The 19147-nt window shown below is 51.4% G+C and overlaps 1 protein-coding gene across 1 annotated transcript in view; it reads left to right on the top strand.

The window, feature by feature from the left end:
• The window catches only part of ITGB7 (integrin subunit beta 7), a 41451-nt gene extending 22304 nt beyond the window's left edge, over nucleotides 1-19147 (top strand). Inside the window, exons 7-15 of the mRNA XM_038752921.1 lie at nucleotides 1719-1814; nucleotides 5090-5179; nucleotides 7562-7699; nucleotides 10112-10305; nucleotides 12347-12561; nucleotides 12656-12875; nucleotides 13713-13948; nucleotides 16651-16811; nucleotides 18952-19147. Of these exons, the coding sequence (XP_038608849.1) occupies nucleotides 1719-1814; nucleotides 5090-5179; nucleotides 7562-7699; nucleotides 10112-10305; nucleotides 12347-12561; nucleotides 12656-12875; nucleotides 13713-13948; nucleotides 16651-16811; nucleotides 18952-19071 (1470 nt within the window). The 3' untranslated portion in view covers nucleotides 19072-19147. The remainder of the gene's footprint in view (nucleotides 1-1718; nucleotides 1815-5089; nucleotides 5180-7561; nucleotides 7700-10111; nucleotides 10306-12346; nucleotides 12562-12655; nucleotides 12876-13712; nucleotides 13949-16650; nucleotides 16812-18951) is intronic.

The following is a 19147-nucleotide window of genomic DNA, read 5'->3' as shown; positions in this document are numbered from 1 at the left end:
CCTCCTCTTCCCCTGCAGCCCCCGGCCACCACCCTTCCTGGCAGCCCTGGCTGTCCCCGGCCCCGGCCCTTCCCCATCCACTGTACCCCATTCATTCCTTCATTCAGTCGCATTTATTGAGCGCTTACTGTGTGCAGAGCACTGGACTAAGCGCTTGGGAAGTCCAAGTTGGCAACATCTAGAGACGGTCCCTACCCAACAGCGGGCTCACAGTCTAGAAAGGGGAGGCAGAGAACAAAACAAAACATATTAACAAAATAAAATAAATAGAATAAATATGTACAAATAAAATAGAGTACTAAATCCGTACAAACATATATACATCTATACCCCACCCCCTAGCCCCCCTCCCCGGACCCCAGCGGCCTTCTCCTGCCAGCCCTCCCCGGGCTCTCCCTGCCCACTGGGTTCACCCCCTTAACCAAAAGCAGCGTGGCTCAGTGGAAAGAGCCCGGGCTTTGGAGTCAGAGGTCATGGGTTCAAATCCCCGCTCCACCAACTGTCAGCTGGGTGACTTTGGGCCAGTCGCTTCACTTTGGCTCAGTGGAAAGAGCCCGGGCTTAGGAGTCAGACGTCATTGGTTCGAATCTCCGCTCCACCGCTTGTCAGCTGGGTGACCTTGGGCCAGTCACTTCACTTCTCTGGGCCTCAGTTCCCTCATCTGGAAAATGGGGACTAAGACTGTGAGCCCCACGTGGGACAACCTTGATCACCTTGTATCCCCCCCGGCGCTTAGAACAGTGCTTGGCACATAGTAAGCACTTAGAAAATACCACCATTATTATTATTGAGAAGCAGCGTGGCTCAGTGGAAAGAGCCCGGGTTTTGGAGTCAGAGGTCATGGGTTCAAATCCCGACCCTGCCAATTGTCGGCTGTGTGACTTTGGGCAAGTCACTTCACTTCTCTGGGCCTCAGTTCCCACATCTGTCAAATGGGGATGAAGACTGTGAGCCCCCCATGGGACAACCTCATCACCTTGTAACCTCCCCAGCGCTTAGAACAGTGCTTTGCACATAGTAAGCGCTTAATAAATGCCATTATTATTATTATTATTATTCTCTGTGTCTCAGTGACCTCATCTGGAAAATGGGGATGAAAACCGTGAGCCCCCTGTGGAGCAACCAGATCACCTTGTAACCTCCCCAGCGCTTAGAACAGTACTTTGCACATAGTAAGCGCTTAATAAATGCCATTATTATTATCATTATTCTCTGCACCTCAGTGACCTCATCTGGAAAATGGGGATGAAAACCGTGAGCCCCCCGTGGGACAACCAGATCACCTTGTAACCTCCCCAGTGCTTAGAACAGTGCTTTGCACATAGTAAGCGCTTAATAAATGCCATTATTATTATCATTATTCTCTGTGCCTCAGTGACCTCATCTGGAAAATGGGGATGAAAACCGTGAGCCCCCCATGGGACAACCAGATCACCTTGTAACCTCCCCAGGGCTTAGAACAGTGCTTTGCACATAGTAAGCACTTAACAAATACCATTATTATTATTATTATTATTATTATTATTATTATTATTCTCTGTGCCTCAGTGACCTCATCTGGAAAATGGGGATGAAAACCGTGAGCCCCGCATGGGACAACCAGATCACCTTGTAACCTCCCCAGCGCTTAGAACAGTGCTTTGCACATAGTAAGTGCTTAACCAATACCATTATTATTATTATTATTATTATTAATTATTGTTATTATTTGCCCTCAGGATTACCCATCAGTGGGGCAGGTGGCCCAGGTTCTGTCAGATGCCAACATCCAGCCCATTTTTGCTGTCACAGCCACGACCCTGCCAGTGTACCAGGTGAGCCCCCTCCCTCCCTCCCTCCCTTCCCCCTCGCCCCCAACCCTTTTTCCGGCCTCCTTCCCTCCCCTCCCTCCTCCAGTGGCCAGGCCAACTCCAGGCCACCTCTTCCAAGGAGCCTGCCTCGATTTCCCCCCTTCTGGGCAACCCAACCAGCCCCTTCAAACTGTCAGCTGTGTGACTTTGGGCAGGTCACTTCACTTCTCTGGGCCTCAGTTCCCTCCTCTGGAAAATGGGGATGAAGACTGGGAGCCCCCCGTGGGACCACCTGATCGCCTCGTGACCTCCCCAGCACTTAGAGCAGTGCTTTGCACATAGTAAGCGCTTAATAAATGCCATTATTATTATTATTATTATTATTACTCAAACCCCTCCGGCCTCCTCCTGCCTGACAGCGCTTAGTTCTGTTCTCTGTCTCCCCCTTTTAGACTGTGAGCCCCTGTTGGGTAGGGACTGTCTCTATGTGATGCCAATTTGTACTTCCCAAGCGCTTAGTACAGTGCTCTGCACATAGTAAGCACTCAATAAATACGATTGATTGATTGATTGATTAGTTCAGTGTCCAGCACATGATAAGCGCTTAACAAATACCGTAATTTGTGTCCCCCCCTTTTAGACTGTGAGCCCACTGTTGGGTAGGGACGGTCTCTATATGTTGCCAATTTGTACTTCTCAAGCGCTTAGTACAGTGCTCTGCGCATAGTAAGCGCTCAATAAATACGATTGATGATGATGATGATGTTATACAGACAGACTGACGGATGGGGTTTGTCAATCCATTACTTCCATTGCATCCAGAGCAGTGTGGCTCAGTGGAAAGAGCCCAGGCTTGGGAGTCAGAGGACGTGGGTTCTCATCCCGGCTCTCCCACTTGTCTGCTGGGTGACCTTGGGCAAGCCACTTCACTTCTCCGGGCCTCAGTTCCCTCATCTGTCAAATGGGGATGAAGCCTGTGAGCCCCACGTGGGACAACCTGATCACCTTGTATCTCCCCCAGCGCTTAGAACAGTGCTTGGCCTATAGTAAGCGCTTAACAAACACCACAATAATAATAATAATATTCAGTGGCATTTATTGAGCACTTGGTGTGTGCAGAGCACTCTACTTACTGAGCAGCGTGGCTCAGTGGAAAGAGCCCGAGGTTGGGAGTCAGAGGTCATGGGTTCAAATCCCGACTCCGCCAATTGTCAGCTGTGTGACCTCGGCCAAGTCACTTCAATCAATCAATCAATCAATCGTATTTATTGAACGCTTACTGTGTGCAGAGCACTGTACTAAGCGCTTGGGAAGTACAAGTTGGCAACATACAGAGAAAGTCCCTACGCAACAGTGGGCTTGGCCTCAGTGACCTCATCTGTAAAATGGGGATGAAGACTGTGAGCCCCCCGTGGGACAACCTGATCAACTTGGAACCGCTCCAGCACTTAGAACAGTGCTTTGCACATAGTAAGTGCTTAATAAATGCCATTATTATTATTATTATTAAGCACTTGGGAGAGCATTCATTCATTCATTCATTCAATTGTATTTATAGAGCGCTTACTGTGTGCAGAGCACTGTACTAAGCGTTTGGGAAGTACAAGTTGAGACGGTCCCCACCCAACAACGGGCTCACGGTCTAGAAGGGGGAGACAGACGACAAAACAAAACATGTGCACAGGTGTCAGATCGTTAGAACAAATAGAATTAAAGCTAGATGCACATCATTAACACAATAAATAGCATAGTAAATATGTACAAGTAAAATAAATAGGGTGATAAATCTGGACAAACATATATACGGGGGCGGTGGGGAGGGGAAGGAGGTAGGGTGAGGGGGGGATGGGGAGAAGGAGAGGAAAAAGGGGGCTCAGTCAGAGCACAATAATGGGGAGTTATCGGACAAGTCCCCTGTCCACAATCAATCCATCAATCATATTTATTGAGCGCTTACTGTGCGCAGAGCACTGTACTAAGTGCTTGGGAAGTACAAGTTGGCAACATATAGAGATGGTCCCTACCCAACAGCGGGCTCACAGTCTAGAAGGGGGAGACAGAGAACAAAACCAAACGGATTAACAAAATAAAATAAATAGAATAGATATGTACAAGTAAAATAAATAAATAAATAGAGTAATAAATACGTACAAACATATATACATATATACAGGTGCTGTAGGGAAGGAGGTGAGACGGGGGGATGGAGAGGGGGGCGAGGGGGAGAGGAAGGAGGGGGCTCAGTCTGGGAAGGCCTCCTGGAGGAGGTGAGCTCTCAGTAGGGCCTTGAATCAGCTTCCGCCGTCTGTACGTAATAATAATAATAATAATAATAATGGCATTTATTAAGCGCTTACTATGTGCAAAGCACTGTTCTAAGCGCTGGGGAGGTTACAAGGAGATCAGGGTGTCCCACGGGGGAGCTCACAGTCTTCATCCCCATTTGACAGATGAGGGAACTGAGGCCCGGAGAAGTTAAATGACTTGCCCAAAGTCACACAGCTGAGAAGTGGCGGAGCTGGGATTTGAACCCATGACCTTATGTTGCCAACGTGTACTTCCCAAGCGCTTAGTCCCGTGCTCCGCACACAGTAAGCGCTCAATAAATATGACTGATTGATTGATTGACCTCCAACTCCAAAGCCCGGGCTCTTTCCACTGAGCCACGCTGCTTCTCAGTCTGTCTGTACATCAATCATCATCATCAATCGTATTTATTGAGCGCTTACTATGTGCAGAGCACTGTACTAAGCGCTTACATCTCTTGTACATCTGTCCTGGGAGCTCCCTGGGGGCAGAGGACAGGATTTGGTGGGGGGCCTGACCTCCCCAGGGGTGTGGAGGGGGTGATGGGGGTCTGCCCTCTGACCCAGGCCCCCCACACCCGGATCCGGCCTCCGGTCCCGTGTGCGGATGTATGGGCCGCCAGGCTGGGAGGCCTGGGAAGTGCGAGGCTGATAATAATAATAATAATAATAATAATAATAATAATAATGATAGCATTTATTAAGCGCTTACTATGTGCAAAGCACTGTTCTAAGCGCTGGGGAGTTTAACAAGATGATCAGGTTGTCCCGCGGGGAGCTCACAGTTTTCATCCCCATTTTACAGATAATAAAAATAATAATAATAATAATGATGATGGTATTTGTTAAGCATTTACTATGTGCAAAGCACTGTTCTAAGCGCTGAGGGGGATATTTTACATTTTACATTGTCCCCATTTTACGGACGAGGTCACCGAGCCCCAGAGAGGTTAAGGGACTTGCCCAAGCTGATGGCTCTGCCCCTCTCCCCAGGAGCTGAGTAAACTGATCCCCAAGTCGGCAGTCGGGGAGCTGAATGCGAATTCCAGCAACGTGGTGGATCTTATCAAGAAGGCCTACAATGTAAGGGGCTTCGGGTGAGGGGCAGGGGGTTAGAGGGGACAGGTGGGCTCACGGGGGGCTTGTGAAGGGGAAGGGACGGGGGGGATTAGGGGTGGTTTGCGGGGGGCAGGCTGGAGGGCTGGGAATTTCAGTATGCACTCAATAAATACGATCGAATGAATGACTGACACCACCTGTATAGATGTTTGTACAGATTTATCACTCTATTTCACTTGTCCATATTTACTATTCTATTTATTTTGTTAATGATGTGCATCTAGCCTTATCTCGATTTATTCTGATCATCATCCGTATTTATTGAGCGCTTACTATGTGCAGAGCACTGTACTAAGCGCTTGGGAAGTACAAATTGGCACCATCTAGAGACAGTCCCTACCCAACAGTGGGCTCACAGTCTAAAAGGGGGAGATTCTGGTGACTTGACACCTGTCCGCATGTGTTGTTTTGTCGTCCGTCTCCCCCTTCTAGACTGCGAACCCGTTGTTGGGTAGGGGCCGTCTCTCTATGTTGCCAATTTGTACTTCCCAAGCGCTTAGTGCTCTGCATACAGTAAGCGCTCAATAAGTACGATCGAATGAATGACTGACACCACCTGTATATATGTTTGTACAGATTTATCACTCTATTTCACTTGTCCATATTTACTATTCTATTTTGTTAATGATGTGCATCTAGCCTTATCTCGATTTATTCTGATCATCATCCGTATTTATTGAGCGCTTACTATGTGCAGAGCTCTGTACTAAGCGCTTGGGAAGTACAAATTGGCACCATATAGAGACAGTCCCTACTCAACAGTGGGCTCACAGTCTAAAAGGGGGAGATTCTGATGACTTGACACCTGTCCGCATGTGTTGTTTTGCCGTCCGTCTCCCCCTTTTAGACTGCGAACCCGTTGTTGGGTAGGGGCCGTCTCGCTATGTTGCCAATTTGTACTTCCCAAGCGCTTAGTCCAGTGCTCTGCACACAGTAAGCGCTCAATAAATACGATTGAATGAAGGAATGAATGAAGGGGGCGGACTGGGGGGCGTCTAGCGGTGGCGTCTGGAGCTGATGGGGTGCTGGGGATGGGGATGCAGGGGAGGGCTGGGGAATTGAGGGGTGGGACCTGTATATATGTATATATGTTTGTACATATTTATTACTCTATTTATTTTACTTGTACATATCGATTCTATTTATTTTATTTTGTTAATATGTTTGGTTTTGTTGTCTGTCTCCCCCTTCTAGACTGTGAGCCCACTGTTGGGTAGGGACCGTCTCTAGATGTTGCCAACTTGGACTTCCCAAGCGCTTAGTACAGTGCTCTGCACACAGTAAGCGCTCAATAAATACGATTGATGATGATGATGATGATCAGAATAAATCGAGATAAGGCTAGATGCACATCATTAACAAAATAAGTAGAATAGTACGATCAATACGATTGATTGATTGATTGATTGGGACCATGGGGGAGAAGCAGCATGGCCTAGAGGCTACAGCACAGAGCCTGCGAATCAGAAGGACCTGGGTTCTAATCCAGGCTCCGCCGCTCGCCTGCGGCATCATCTTGGAGAAGCAGCGTGGCTCAGTGGAAAGAGCCCGGGCTTTGGAGTCAGAGGTCAGGGGTTCAAATCCCGGCTCTGCCACTTATCAGCTGTATGACTTTGGGCTTCTTGGGCCTCAGTTCCCTCATCTGTCAAATGGGGATGAAGACTGTGAGCCCGCCGCGGGACAACCTGATCACCTTGTTAACATCCCCAGCGCTTAGAACAGTGCTTTGCACATAGTAAGCGCTTAATAAATGCTATCATTATGATTATAATTATAATTATGATTATCATCTTGGGCAAGTCACTTAACCTCTCTGGGGCTCAATGACCTCATCTGTAAAATGGGGACGATGTAAAATATAAAATGTAAAATATCCCCCTCAGCTCTTAGAACAGTGCTTTGCACATAGTAAATGCTTAACAAATACCATTATTATTATTATGATCTGTAAAATGGAGATGAAAACTGTGAGCCCCCCGCGGGACAACCTGATCACCTTGTTAACCTCCCCAGCGCTTGGAACAGTGCTTTGCACCTAGTAAGCGCTTAACAAATGCCATCATTATTCTTACTGTCAGCTGGGTGACTTCGGGCAAGTCACTTGACTTCTCTGGGCCTCAGTGACCTCATCTGTAAAATGGGGATGAAGACTGTGAGCCCCCCAGGGGACAACCTGATCACCTTGTAACCTCCCCAGCTCTTAGAACGGTGCTTTGCACATAGTAAGCGCTTAATAAATGCCATTATTATTATTATTAATAATAATAAATACCATTAAAAAGCTGGTGGGGGGAGGCAGGGCCATGCCTCCTCCTGACCTTCATGTTTTCCCTTTCTGTCCCCTAGAACCTGTCCTCCACCGTGACTCTGGAGCACTTAGATCTCCCGCCCGGCGTCCACATCTCCTACGAATCCCACTGCGAGGGCGCGGAGGCCACCAGGACCACCCGAGGAGAGTGTAGAAACGTCCGGATCAATCAGACGGTGAGTCCAGGGCCGTGAGGGATGAGAGACACCCAGGAAATAGGGGAAGGACGGAGAGGAAGTAGAGATGGGGAGAGACCATCATCATCATCATCATCATCAATCGTATTTATTGAGCGCTTACTATGTGCAGAGCACTGTACTAAGCGCTTGGGAAGTACAAATTGGCAACACATAGAGACGGTCCCTACCCACCAGTGGGCTCACAGTCTAAAAGGGGGAGACAGAGAACAAAACCAAACATACCAACAAAATAAAATAAATAGGATAGATATGTACAAGTAAAATAAATAGAGTAATAAATATGTACAACCATATATACATCTATACAGGTGCTGTGGGGAAGGGAAGGAGGTAAGATGGGGGGGATGGAGAGGGGGACGAGGGGGAGAGGTGTGGGGAGAGATGGGAGAGATAATAATAATGTTGGTATTTGTTAAGCGCTTACTCTGTGCAAAGCACTGTTCTAAGCGCTGGGGGGATACAAGGTGATCAGGTTGTCCCACGTGGGGCTCACAATCTTAATCCCCATTTTACAGATGAGGAAACTGAGGCACAGAGAAGTTAGGCGGCCATTCAATTGTGTTTGTTGAGCGCTTACTGCGTGCAGAGCACTGGACTAAGCGCCTAGACCAGACCAGAGCTGAGGGGAGAGATGGAAAGGTGTGGGGAGAGATCGGAGAGATGGGGAGAGTCTGAGAGACATGGGGAGAATATTCAATAAATATTATTAAAGCACTGTTCTAAGCACTGGGGAGGTTACAAGGTGTTCAGGCAATCAGAAGCAGCGTGGCTCAGTGGAAAGAGCCCGGGCTTTGGAGTCAGAGGTCATGGGTTCAAATCCCGGCTCCGCCACTTGTCAGCTGGGTGACTTTGGGCGAGTCACTTCACTTCTCTGGACCTCAGTTGCCTCATCTGTAAAATGGGGATTAAGACTGTGAGCCCCACATGGGACAACCTGGTCACTTTGTAACCTCCCCAGTGCTTAGAACAGTGCTTTGCACATAGTAAGTGCTTAATAAATGCCATTATTATTATTATTATTATTATCAGTTTGTCCCACGGGGGGCTCACAGTCTTAATCCCCATTTTACAGATGAGGGAACTGAGGCACAGAGAATAATAATAATAATAATGATGGCATTTATTAAGCGCTTACTATGTGCAAAGCACTGTTCTAAGCACTGGGGAGGTTACAAGGTGATCAGGTTGTCCCACAGGGGGCTCACAGTCTTAATCCCCATTTTACAGATGAGGGAACTGAGGCACAGGGAAGTGAAGTGACTTGCCCAAAGTCACCCAGCTGACAAGTGACAGAGCCGGGATTTGAACCCCTGACCTCTGACTCCAAAGCCCGGGCTCTTTCCACTGAGCCACGCTGCTTCCCATAATAATCAATCAATCAATCAATTGTATTTATTGAGCGCTTACTGTGTGCAGAGCACTGTACTAAGCGCTTGGGAAGCACAATCAATCAATCAATCGTATTTATTGAGCGCTTACTGTGTGCAGAGCACTGTACTAAGCGCTTGGGAAGCACATGGCATTTGTTAAGCGCTTACTATGTGCAAAGCACTGTTCTAAGCGCTGGGGAGGATACAAGGTGATCAGCTTGTCCCATGCGGGGCTCACAGTCTTCATCCCCATTTTCCAGATGAGGGAACTGAGGCACAGAGAAGTGAGGTGACTTGCCCAAAGTCACACAGCTGACAATTGTGTGACACAGCTGACACAGTCTTCTATGTGTTGCCAACTTGTCCTTCCCAAGCGCTTCGTCCGGTGCTCTGCACACAGTAAGCGCTCAATCAATACGATCGAATGAATTGGCGGGAGAGACCCGAGTCGTGGGGAGAGAGGGGAGAAATGGGGAGAGGCCTGCGGGGAAGGTCGGGATGGGCGGGAGCCCGTCGGCCTGTCAATCAATCAATCAATCAATCGTATTTATTGAGCGCTTACTATGTGCAGAGCACTGTACTAAGCGCTTGGGAAGTACAAATTGGCAACACATAGAGACAGTCCCTACCCAACAGTGGGCTCACAGTCTAAAAGGGGGAGACAGAGAACAGAACCAAACATACCAACAAAATAAAATAAATAGGATAGAGATGTACAAGTAAAATAAATAAATAAATAAATAAATAGAGTAATAAATATGTACAACCATATATACATCTATACAGGTGCTGTGGGGAAGGGAAGGAGGTAAGATGGGGGGATGGAGAGGGGGCCAAGGGGGAGAGGAGGGAAGGGGCTCAGTCTGGGAAGGCCTCCTGGAGGAGGTGAGCTCTCAGCAGGGCCTTGAAGGGAGGAAGAGAGCGAGCTTGGCGGAGGGGCAGAGGGAGTCAGTGGTCAGGGGTCAGTGTCGTCTGCCTGTCCGTCTGCCTGAGCCTTCGGTGGGGGTGTGCCCGTCAGGTGCAGTTCACCGTGACGGTGCGGGCGGACGGGTGCGTGGAGCGCGGGCACACAGTGCGGGTAAGGGCCCTGGGCTTCGTGGAGGAGCTGCAGTTGGAGCTGGAGCCCGTCTGCGACTGCGCCTGCGGAGACCCCGAACCCAACGCCCCGCACTGCGGACGGGGCAACGGCAGCCTGCACTGTGGGGTCTGCAGGTGACCTCTCCCTCAACGCCCTCCTGACCCCTGAAACCCTTGACCCTCTGAATCCCGGGTATCCCCACCCCTGGTCTCCCGCCCTTCTGACCCCTGAACCCCCACCCTCATTCGTTCAATAGTATTGATTGAGCGCTTACTGTCCTGTTGTCCCACGGGGGGGCTCACAGTCTTCATCCCCGTTTTACAGATGAGGTAACTGAGGCACAGAGAAGTGAAGTGACTCGCCCAAAGTCACACAGTTGACAAGTGGCGGAGCTGGGATTTGAACCCAGGACCTCTGACGCCAAAGCCCATGCTCTTTCCACTGAGCAAGGCTGCTTCTCTAGTGATGCCCCCTTATCTTCATGACCTCTGACCCCCGACCCTCACTCTCTGAACCCTGAATATCCCAAACCCCGAACCACCCTCTTCCCCTGATCTCCCACCCTCTTGACCTTTGAACCCTCACCCTCTGAACCCCAGATATGCAGACCCCCAAACTCCCAACCCTCTGAACCCCCCACCTTCCTGACCCCCGACTCTCACCCTCTAAACCCCAGATATCCCAATCATTGAACCCCCCCAACCCATGATCTCCCACCCTCCTGACCCCCAAAGCCCTGACCCTCACCTTCTGAATCCCGGATATCCCGACCCCTGAACTCCCAATCCACTGACCCCTCTCACCCCTGACCCCTGACCCTCACTCTCTGAATCCCGGATATCCAGACCCCTGAACTCCCAATCCTCTGACCCCTCTCACCACTGACCCCTGACCCCCGACCCGCACCCTCAGAACCCCGGCTATCCTGACCCCTGAACTCCCAATCCTCTGAGCCCGCTGTCGGGTAGGGACCATCTCTATATGTTGCCAACTTGTACTTCCCAAGCACTTAGTACAGTGCTCTGCACACAGTAAGCGCTCAATAAATACGATTGAATGAATGAATGAACCCCCTCACCACTGACCCCCAACCCCCTGACCCTCACCCTCAGAACCCCAGATATCCCGACCCCTGAACTCCCAATCCTCTGACCTCTCTCACCACTGACCCCTGACCCTCACCCTCAGAACCCCAGATATCCCGACCCCTGAACTCCCAATCCTCTGACCCCTCTCACCACTGACCCCTGACCCTCACCCTCAGAACCCCGGACATCCCGACCCCTGAACTCCCAATCCTCTGACCCCTCTCACCACTGACCCCCGACCCTCACCCTCTGAATCCCGGATATCCCGACCCCTGAACTCCCAATCCTCTGATCCCTCTCACCACTGACCCCCAACCCTCACCCTCTGAATCTCGGATATCCCAACCCCTGAACTCCCAATCCTCTGACCCCTCTCACCACTGACCCCTGACCCTCACCCTCAGAACCCCAGATATCCCAACCCCTGAACTCCCAATCCTCTGACTCCTCTCACCACTGACCCCCGACCCTCACCCTCTGAATCTCGGATATCCCAACCCCTGAACTCCCAATCCTCTGACCCCTCTCACCACTGACCCCTGACCCTCACCCTCAGAACCCCAGATATCCCAACCCCTGAACTCCCAATCCTCTGACTCCTCTCACCACTGACCCCCGACCCTCACCCTCTGAATCCCGGATATCCCAACCCCTGAACTCCCAATCCTCTGACCCCTCTCACCACTGACCCCTGACCCTCACCCTCAGAACCCCAAATATCCCAGCCTCTGAACGCCCAATCATCTGACCTCTCTCACCCCTGACCCCCGACCCTCACCCTCTGAATCCCAGATATCCCGACCCCTGAACTCCCAATCCTCTGACCTCTCTCACCCCTGACCCCCAACCTTCACCCTCTGAATCCCAGATATCCCAGCCCCTGAACTCCCAATCCTCTGACCCCTCACACCACTGACCCCTGACCCTCACCCTCCGTACCCCAGATATCCCGGCCCCTGAACTCCCAATCCTCTGACCCCTCTCACCACTGACCCCGACCCTCAGAACCCCAGCTATCCCACCCCCCGGCCCCCGCCGGGCTCCCTGGAGGGCAGACGGGGTCCGACGTGCCCCATCCCTTCCTCAGCTGCTACTCGGGCCGCCTGGGTCCGCAGTGCGAGTGCGGCGGCGGCCTGTCGGAGCCGGACGCGGGCTGCCGGGGCCCCAATGGGACCGGCCCGGTGTGCAGCGGGCAGGGGCACTGCCAGTGCGGCCGCTGCCACTGCCACGGCCAGGCGTGGGGGCAGTTCTGCCAGTGCCACGACGAGAGCTGCGAGCGGCACGAGGGACGTCTGTGCGCAGGTACCCGGAGGGGGGACCACGGCGGGGGGGTGGCGGGTGACCCCGACTAGGTGGACCGGACCCGGCCGAGCAGGCCGCCCTCCTGTCGCCCCAGGCTTCGGCCGCTGCCAGTGCGGCCGCTGCATCTGCCGGGCCAACTACACGGGCAGCGCCTGCCAGTGCAGCCTGGACACCGCGGCCTGCGCCGGCCCCGACGGGCAGCTGTGCAGCGGCCACGGACACTGCAGGTGCAACCAGTGCGTATGCGAGGCCGGGCACTTCGGGCACCTCTGCGAGCGCTGCCCGGGCTGCCGCACCCTCTGCGAGAGGTTCCGGTGAGTGCCCGGGGAACGGGCGAGTATAATAATTAAGCGCTTATTATGTGCCAAGCACCGTTCTAAGCGCTGGGGAGGTTACAAGGTGATCAGGTTGTCCCACGGGGGGCTCCCAGTCTTCATCCCCATTTGACAGTTGAGGTAACCGAGGCCCGGAGAAGTTGCCCAAAGTCACCCAGCTGACAAGTGGCGGAGCCGGGATTTGAACCCATGACCTCTGACTCCAAAGCCCGGGCTCTTTCCACTGAGCCACGCTGCTTTTCTAAGGAGCTGGAGGTCCAGGGGAGGAGGGCAGGGGTCTGGGGTCCTCACGGTAGGAGCCGGAGGACACCAGCCCCCGGGGGACGGGAAGGGGAAAAGGGCGGGAAGGCCTCTTCTTGGATTCATTCATTCATTCCATCGTATTTATTGAGCGCTTACTGTGTGCAGAGCACTGTAATAAGCGCTTGGGAAGTACAAGTCGGCAACATATAGAGACGGCCCCTACCCAACAACGGGCTCACAGGCTAGAAGGGAAAAGGGCGGGAAGGGGAAAAGGGCAGGAAGGCCTCTTCTTGGATTCATTCATTCATTCAATCGTATTTATTGAGCGCTTACTGTGTGCAGAGCACTGGACTAACTGCTTGGGAAGTCCAAGTTGGCAACATATAGAGACGGTCCCTACCCAACAGTGGGCTCACTGGCTAGAAGGGGGAGACAGATGACAAAACAAAACATATGGACAGGTGGATCCGGGCTCCCCCCGGTATTCCGGCCTCCCCCAGATCCAGCCTTTCCCCCGGGGATCTGGGATCCGGCCTTCCCAACGGGTGGTGACGCGGTCTCTGGGCCCGGCAGGGACTGCGCCGATTGCGGGGCGTTCGGAAGGGGTCCGCTGAGCGCCAACTGCAGCCTGGCCTGCCCCAACGTGAGCGTCACCCTGAGCCCCCCGCGCTCCGACGACCTCCGGCAGGACGGTTGGTGCCAGGAGCCCGCCGACGACCACGACGACGGACACAACCGCCTGCTCTTCTTCCGCGTGGAGGGAGAGGAGGGCCGGGGGCCCATCCGGCTGCTGGTCAGGTTGCCCGACGGTCAGTCGAACCCCCCCGGGCACCCAGGGGGGCAGGGAGGGAGGGAGGCCCGGGCGCGGGGACCCCGAGGCCATTCGGTCATTCAATCACATTCATTAATAATAATAATAATGTTGGTATTTGTTAAGCTCTTACTACGTGCCAAGCACTGTTCTAAGCGCTGGGGAGGTGGAAAGAGCCCGGGCTTTGGAGTCAGAGGTCATGGGTTCACATCCCAGCTCTGCCAATTGTCAGCTGTGTGACTTTGGGCAAGTCGCTTCACTTCTCTGTGCCTCAGTTACCTCATCTGCAAAATGGGGATTAAGACTGTGAGCCCCACCTGGGACAACCTGATCACCTCGTAACCTCCCCAGCGCTTAGAACAGTGCTTTGCACATAGTAAGCGCCTAATAAATGCAATCGTTATTATTATTATGCGTTCAAATCCCAGCTCTGCCAGTTGTCTGCTGTGTGACTTTGGGCAAGTCACTTCACTGGGCCTCATCTGTAAAATGGGGATGAAGACTGGGAGCCCCACGAGGGACAACCTGATCACCTTGTAACCTCCCCAGCGCTTAGAACGGTGCTTTGCACATAGTAAGTGCTTAATAAATGCCATTATTATTATTATAAGGTGATCAGGTTGTTCCATGGGGGGCTCACACAATTTTAATCCCCATTTTACGGATGAGGTAACTGAGGCCCAGAGAAGTGAAGTGACTTGCCCAAACTCACCCAGCGGACAGTTGGCGGAGCAGGGATTTGAACCCATGACCTCTGACTCCAAAGCCTGGGCTCTTTCCACTGAGCCACTGAGTGCTTACCACGTGCAAAGCACTGTAGTAAGCACTTGGGAGAGTACGGCACACCAACAAACAGCCACATTCTTGCCCATAAGAAGCTCACGGTCTAGAAGCGGGTGATAGACGCTAATATTCATTCAATCGTATTTATTGAGCGCTTACTGTGTGCAGAGCACTGTACTACGGGCTTGGGAAGTACAAATCAGCAACATATAGAGATGGTCCCTACCCCACAACGGACTCACAGTCTAGAAGGGGGAGACAGACAACGAAACAGTTGTGCAGAGCACTGTACTATGCGTTTGGAAAGAACAATTTGGCAACTTATAGAGACAGTCCCTCCCCCAGTATAAATAAATAAATAAGTTACAGATCTATAGAGATCGATACATATGTGCTATGGGAATGGGAGGGAGAATGAATAAAGGAGCAAGTAAGAGTGACGTAGAAGGGAGTGGAAGAAGAGCTTTGAACAGTGCTTTGCACATAGTAAGTGCTTAATAAATGCCATCATTATTATTAGAAGAGGAGAGGAGCGTGCTGTCAGGGAAGGCTTCTTGGAAGAGATGGGCCTTCAGTAAGGCTTTGAAGGAGGAATTTTATTATTATTATTAGAAGAGGAGAGGAGGGCGCTGTCAGGGAAGGCTTCTTGGAAGAGATGGGCCTTCAGTAAGGCTTTGAAGTGGGGGGGAAAGGAATTTTATTATTATTATTAGGAGAGGAGAGGAGGGCGCTGTCAGGGAAGGCTTCTTGGAAGAGCTGGGCCTTCAGTAGGGCTTTGAAGTTGGGAGGAGAGGAATTTTATTATTATTATTAGAAAAGGAGAGGAGGGCACTGTCAGGGAAGGCTTCTTGGAAAAGATGGGCCTTCAGTAAGGCTTTGAAGTGGAGGGGAGAGGAATTTTATTATTATTATTATTATTATTATTAGAAAAGGAGAGGAGGGCACTGTCAGGGAAAGCTTCTTGGAAGAGATGGGCCTTCAGTAAGGCTTTGAAGCGGAGGGGGGGGGAGAGGAATTTATTATTATTAGAAGAGGAGAGGAGGGTGCTGTCAGGGAAGGCTTCTTGGAAGAGATGGGCCTTCAGTAAGGCTTTGAAGTGGTGGGAGAGGAATTTTATTATTATTACTAGAAAAGGAGAGGAGAGGAGGGCAGTGTCAGGGAAGGCTTCTTGGAAGAGGTGGGCCTTCAGAAAGGCTTTGAAGCTTGGGGGAGAGGAATTTATTATTATTAGAAGAGGAGAGGAGGGCACTGTCAGGGAAGGCTTCTTGGAAGAGATGGGCCTTCAGTAAGGCTTTGAAGTGGGGGGGAGAGGAATTTTATTATTATTATTAGAAAAGGAGAGGCGGGCACTGTCAGGGAAGGCTTCTTGGAAGAGATGGGCCTTCAGTAAGGCTTTGAAGCGGGGGGGGGGAGAGGAATTTATTATTATTAGAAGAGGAGAGGAGGGTGCTGTCAGGGAAGGCTTCTTGGAAGAGATGGGCCTTCAGTAAGGCTTTGAAGGGGTGGGGAGAGGAATTTTATTATTAGAAGAAGAGAGGAGGGTGCTGTCAGGGAAGGCTTCTTGGAAAACATGGGCCTTCAGTAAGGCTTTGAAGTGGGGGGGAGAGGAATTTATTATTATTATTAGAAAAGGAGAGGAGGGCGCTGTCAGGGAAAGCTTCTTGGAAGAGATGGGCCTCCAGTAAGGCTTTGAAGTGGGGGGGAGAGGAATTATCTGGCTCAGAGGAGGAGGGAGGGCGTGCCAGGCCAGAGGCGGGACGTGGGCGAGGGCTCGGTGGCGTTAGAAGGTTGGCATCGAAGGGGCGAAGCGTGCGGGCCCGGTTGGAGTAGGAGAGCAGGCAGGTGAGGTCGGAGGGGGCGAGGGGATCAAGTGCCCCGGAGCCCTTTCCCATGTCAGCACCCCTGCCCTCCCCGCAGCCGGCCGGGATCGGACCGTAGACATCGTGGTGGGCTGCTTGGGAGGCATCGTGGCGGTGGGGCTGGCACTGGTGGTGGCCTACCGCCTCTCCGTCAACTTCTACGACCGCAGAGAGTTCAAGCGCTTCCAGAAGGAACAGCAGCAGTGCAGGTGGAGCCAGGTGGGCCTCGCCCCCCGCCCTCCCTTCCCACCCCATATCCCATCCCCTCCCTTCCCACCTCATATCCCATCCCCTCCCCTCCCTTCCCATAGGAGAAGCAGCGGGGCTCAGTGGAAAGAGCCCGGGCTTGGGAGCCAGAGGTCATGGGTTCTAATCCCGGCTCCGCCACTCGTCAGCTGTGCGACTTTGGACAAGTCACTTCACTTCTCTGGGCCTCGGTGACCTCATCTGGAAAATGGGGATGAAGGCTGTGAGCCCCACGTGGGACAACCTGATTACCTTTTTTTTTTTTTAATGGATGAAGACTGTGAGCACAATGTGGGACAACCTGATCACCTTTTTTTAAAATGGCATTTATTAATATAATAATGGCATTTATTCAGTGCTTACTATGTGCAAAGCACTTTTCTAAGCGCCGGGGAGGTTACAAGGTGATCAGGTTGTCCCCCGGGGGGCTCCTAGTCTTCACCCCCATTTGACAGATGAGGGAACTGAGGCCCAGAGAAGTGAAGTGACTCACCCAAAGTCACACAGCTGACGAGTGGCGGAGCCGGGATTTGAACCCATGACCTCTGACTCCAAAGCCCGGGCTCTTTCCACTAAGCCACGCTGCTTCTCTTAATGTGCAAGGCGCTGTTGTATTCCCCCCGCCCCAGTGCTTAGAACAGTGCTTGGCACATAGTAAGTGCTTAACAAATGCCATCATTATTATTAGTATTCATTCATTCATTCAATCGTATTTATTGAGCACTTACTGTGTGCAGAGCACTGTACTAAGCCCTTGGGAAGTACAAGTTGGCAACATATGGAGACGATCCCTACCCAACAATGGGCTCACAGTCTAGAAAATCAGAGAAGCAGCGTGGCTCAGTGGAAAGAGCACAGGCTATGGAGTCAGAGTTCATGGGTTCAAATCCCGGCTCTGCCACTTGTCTGCTCTGTGACTTTGGGCAAGTCTCTTAACTTCTCTGTGCCTCAGTGACCTCATCTGGAAAATGGGGATGAAGACTGTGAGCCCCAGGTGGGACAACCTAATCACCTTATATCCCCCCCAGCGCTTAAAACAGCGCTTGGCACCTAGTAAGCACCTAACAAATACCATCATTATTATTATTATGTTGCCAACTTGTACTTCCCAAGCGCTTAGTACAGTGCTCTGCACACAGTAAGTGCTCAATAAATACGATTGATTGATTGATTATTATTCATTCAAATCCCAGCCCTGCCACTTGTCTGCTGTGTGACTTTGGGCAAGTCTCTTAACTTCTCTGTGCCTCAGTGACCTCATCTGGAAAATGGGGATGAAGACTGTAAGCCCCAGGTGGGACAACCTAATCACCTTAAATCCCCCCCAGCGCTTAAAACAGCGCTTGGCACCTAGTAAGTGCTTAACAAATACCATCATCATTATTATTATGATTATGATTCATTCAATCCTATTTATTGAGCGCTTACTGTGTGCAGAGCACTGTATTCATTCAATCGTACTTATTGAGTGCTTACTGTGTGCAGAGCACTGTACTAAGCGCTTGGGAGAGGTTTTATCATCATCATCAATCGTATTTATTGAGCGCTTACTGTGTGCAGAGCACTGTACTAAGCGCTTGGGAAGTCCAAGTTGGCAACATCTAGAGACAGTCCCTACCCAACAGTGGGCTCACAGTCTAAAAGGGGGAGACAGAGAACAAAACCAAACATACAAACAAAATAAAATAAATAGAATAGATATGTACAAGTAAAATAGAGTAACAAATATGTACAAAAATATATACAGGTTTTAGACTGTGAGCCCACTGTTGGGTAGGGACCGTCTCTGTATGTTGCCAACTTGGACTTCCCAAGCGCTTAGTCCAGTGCTCTGCACACAGTAAGCGCTCAATAAATACAATTGATTGATTGATTGACAGGGTAACGATCACTCAGGGACGTTTCCCATCCCCTGCCCTCCTCCATCGGTCCGGACCCCTTCCCCCATCGGCTCCCATTCAGTCAATCGTATTTATTGAGCGCTTCCTGTGTGCAGAGCACTGTACTAAGCGCTTGGGAAGTCCAAGTTGGCAACATCTAGAGGCGGTCCTGACCCAACATTGGGATCCCACCCTGGCTGACCCCGAAACCCCCCGCTCTCTCTGTTCCTCAGCGGGGAACCAACCCCCTGTACAGGAGTGCCGTCACCACCGTCGTGAACCCCAACTTCCAGAAGTCCACCGAAGACCCCCCGACAGCGCCCGGGGAGACCCCGGTCCTGGGCCCCCGGTGAATGAGTTCAAACCGGGCACCTCGGGGGGCACAGCGGGCACCCGGCCACCTTTGGACCGAGCCCGGCCCTGGGAGTC

The sequence above is a fragment of the Tachyglossus aculeatus genome, chromosome 10 (assembly GCF_015852505.1).
Source record: "Tachyglossus aculeatus isolate mTacAcu1 chromosome 10, mTacAcu1.pri, whole genome shotgun sequence".
NCBI lineage: Eukaryota > Metazoa > Chordata > Mammalia > Monotremata > Tachyglossidae > Tachyglossus > Tachyglossus aculeatus.
The sequence above is the reverse complement of the archived record's forward strand: the minus strand, read 5'-3'. Positions and strand labels throughout refer to the sequence as shown.